We start from the raw sequence: 2,926 nt of genomic DNA on the forward strand, positions 1-2,926 counted from the left end.
GCCGTAAAGCATGTCGCAAACCCACACGTAAAGCAGCGTCATGTCGCAAAACGGAGGTTCTTCGCAAAATAGTTATTTTTTCTTCTTATTTATCACTTCTATAAACTGAATGTATGCAAAGTGACAACACTAATACGTTCGTCGTAGCCTACGTTATGAAATATTTACATGAATCATTGATACAATTATGATAGAAACGATAGAAGAAAATATATCACTATAGACACTTTTCTATCATCCCCACGATGTGGATCGTTATATCGCCCAGCACTACTTTGATTGGAGGAAAAAACAAAACAAAATTCCTACCAGATCATCTGATGGACAACAACTGATCAGCTTTTGGAACCACCCCTAATTCAAGACGACCTTTTAGAAACACAAAAACAACCATAAATATATAATTGTGCAGCCACAGAGCTAAAAGTTCTCAAGATCTTTGCTCAGTTTGTTAGCGAAATATCTCACCAACCACTGTGCAGATTTAGGAGAAAGTGAAGTGGAGGAGTTCCACTTCGGAAAGTCCTAATTAGACGCAGCTCCTGGCTGTCAATCAGGGGTTACATCTAACTGATTAACGTTTGGAATCAGTCCAATTAAAGCCAAACCGAATTAACAAGAAAATAGATTTCAGAACATTACAATTATTGTAGATCTTAGTCTAATCCTCTGGCATGAAGTGGCGGGTGATATGCATTCCTTTAAGACATTCTAGGACTTATATTAAGATTTTCAAATTTGGATTCGTCTGACCTCAGATCAGTTCTCCTCTTTGGTCCAGAGGTTCTAGGTGGTGTTCACATCTGGCTTCTTCCCTTCCTGATAGAGCTTTAAGCAGCATCAGTGGAGCCGTGTTTACAGACGATGATCTGAGTCCAGAACAGAACCAGAATCTGGTCCCTGGACGGAACAAGAGTCCTGATTCTTGGACACCTCTGTCCTGCCGATTAGATTTCCCTCCAAAGAGCAGCGGCACCGTGTCGTTTCATGTCCTTCTTTCTGTGTGTGTCTCATCATCAGCTCCACCTTGATGGATGTAGAGAGCGTCGCGTCGAGCGGTCGATCCACCCCAGCCATGCTGAACGGTCACGGCGGCGGCGGCCCACCAGCAGGGGGCGCTGCGGCGGCGGGGAAGTGTTTGAGCTACACCTGCAGCTGGGATCACTGCCAGCTGCTGTTTTCCAGCAGCCCCGACCTGGCTGAGCACATCCGAAGCACGCATGTGGACGGGCAGAGAGGAGGGGTGGGTGTGTGTGTGTGCAGCCAGCATCAAATAATCGCACAATGTAGATAATGTGTTTCACAGGGTCAGTTAATAATTGCACAACATGCATGAATGCATTCATGTCCAAAGGTCCACCGGACCGAGAAGCAGGAAACAGATGTTCACTTTAATTTCAAAATAAAAGTCAATTGAAGATGTAACAAGTCCAAATCCTAAATGCATCTTCATCCATCCATCCAACCATCCGTCCATCCGTCCGTCCATCCATCCATCCATCCAACCAACCATTAATCCATTTACTGTCAAAAAATTATCATCAGATTGGGTCTAATTGAACACATTTCAACAGGAAGTACTGGGCTTAACTTCCTGTTTTCACACCTGGCTGAAGCTGAGGAGCTGCTCTGATTGGCTGGAAAGTTTCCAGATTATTCCTTTGCAGATAACAGTGGAAAGTACAAGCAAAAACATTTTTAATGAAAAGATAAAAGTATATAATTCTGATTGTTTTCCTGCAGGTGTTTGTGTGTCTGTGGAAGGGCTGCAAAGTGTACAACACCCCCTCCACCAGTCAGAGCTGGCTCCAGAGGCACATGCTGACCCACAGCGGCGACAAGCCCTTTAAGGTAACGGCGCGTCCAAAACCGCGGCGACGCTCGTCCCAGCCACGCTCACTCTGTGTCCTCCTCTCTGCAGTGCGTCGTGGGGGGCTGCAACGCCACGTTCGCCTCCCAGGGCGGGCTGGCGCGCCACGTGCCCACGCACTTCAGCTCCCAGGGTTCGTCCAAGGCGAGCGGCCAGGGGAAGGTGAAGGAGGAGTCGCCGTCCAAAGCTGGCCTCAACAAACGGAAGAAGCTGAGGACCAAATACAAGCGCTCGCTACGTATGACCCGCACGCCTCATCACAACCACACATTCCAACTAATAACTAAGAAATCGTACCATTTTTGAAGACAGAAACACAGTAATTTAGAGTTTTATGGCAGCAACACCATTAAAATGTTGGATTAGGTGCAAAAAAAAGGCTTTAAAAGGAAGTAGTGCGAATAAGAAACAGCTGGAGGAGAATTTTGCAGCTAATTAGCTTAACTAGCAGTGAGAGGACTGAGGATAAAAAGAGCATTTTACGCAAAGTCCTAACATTTTCTGGAACTTTTTTTTTTTGTTCCCCCAGCACGACCTCATGACTTCTTCGACGCTCAGACCATGGAGGCCATTCGCCATCGAGCCATCTGCCTCAATCTGGCGACGCACATCGAGAGCCTGGGCAACGGACACAGCGTGGTCTTCCATAGCACGGTGGGCTCGCGCTTCGTTACGCTCAGCAGGAGGCCTGAGCTGATGACAACGTGTGTTTTGTTGTTGTTTTTAGGTGATGGCTAGGAGAAGAGAGGACTCTGGGAAAGTGAAGGTGCTGCTCCATTGGACGCCCGAGGACATGTGAGTTCCATCCTGAGGGACGTTTTCATGGTTTCATATCAGTTTGTTAAGCTGACGACACAAAACAGTTCACGGAGCATTTTCCTAAAAGTTGCATTTTTTTTTTTTTACTAAAATCAATAAACAACCATAACTTTTAATATCTAAACCAAAAATCCTTCCTAGTTTTGTAAGATAATTCCCAACAAACATTGACATTCTCAAAAGGTGCTTTATTTGAGAACTTTGATAGCTTCTAAACTGACATTCATGAGCATTTCT

At 45.6% G+C, this 2,926-nt stretch overlaps 1 protein-coding gene across 1 annotated transcript in view; it reads left to right on the forward strand.

Moving 5' to 3' along the window:
• aebp2 (AE binding protein 2) overlaps positions 1-2,926 on the forward strand; it is a 5,794-nt gene that overhangs the window by 1,485 nt on the left and 1,383 nt on the right. Inside the window, exons 2-6 of the mRNA XM_017438212.3 lie at positions 1,021-1,243; positions 1,744-1,851; positions 1,922-2,108; positions 2,400-2,524; positions 2,598-2,665. Of these exons, the coding sequence (XP_017293701.1) occupies positions 1,021-1,243; positions 1,744-1,851; positions 1,922-2,108; positions 2,400-2,524; positions 2,598-2,665 (711 nt within the window). The remainder of the gene's footprint in view (positions 1-1,020; positions 1,244-1,743; positions 1,852-1,921; positions 2,109-2,399; positions 2,525-2,597; positions 2,666-2,926) is intronic.

The sequence above is a fragment of the Kryptolebias marmoratus genome, linkage group LG1, assembly GCF_001649575.2.
Source record: "Kryptolebias marmoratus isolate JLee-2015 linkage group LG1, ASM164957v2, whole genome shotgun sequence".
Classification (NCBI taxonomy): Eukaryota; Metazoa; Chordata; class Actinopteri; order Cyprinodontiformes; family Rivulidae; genus Kryptolebias; species Kryptolebias marmoratus.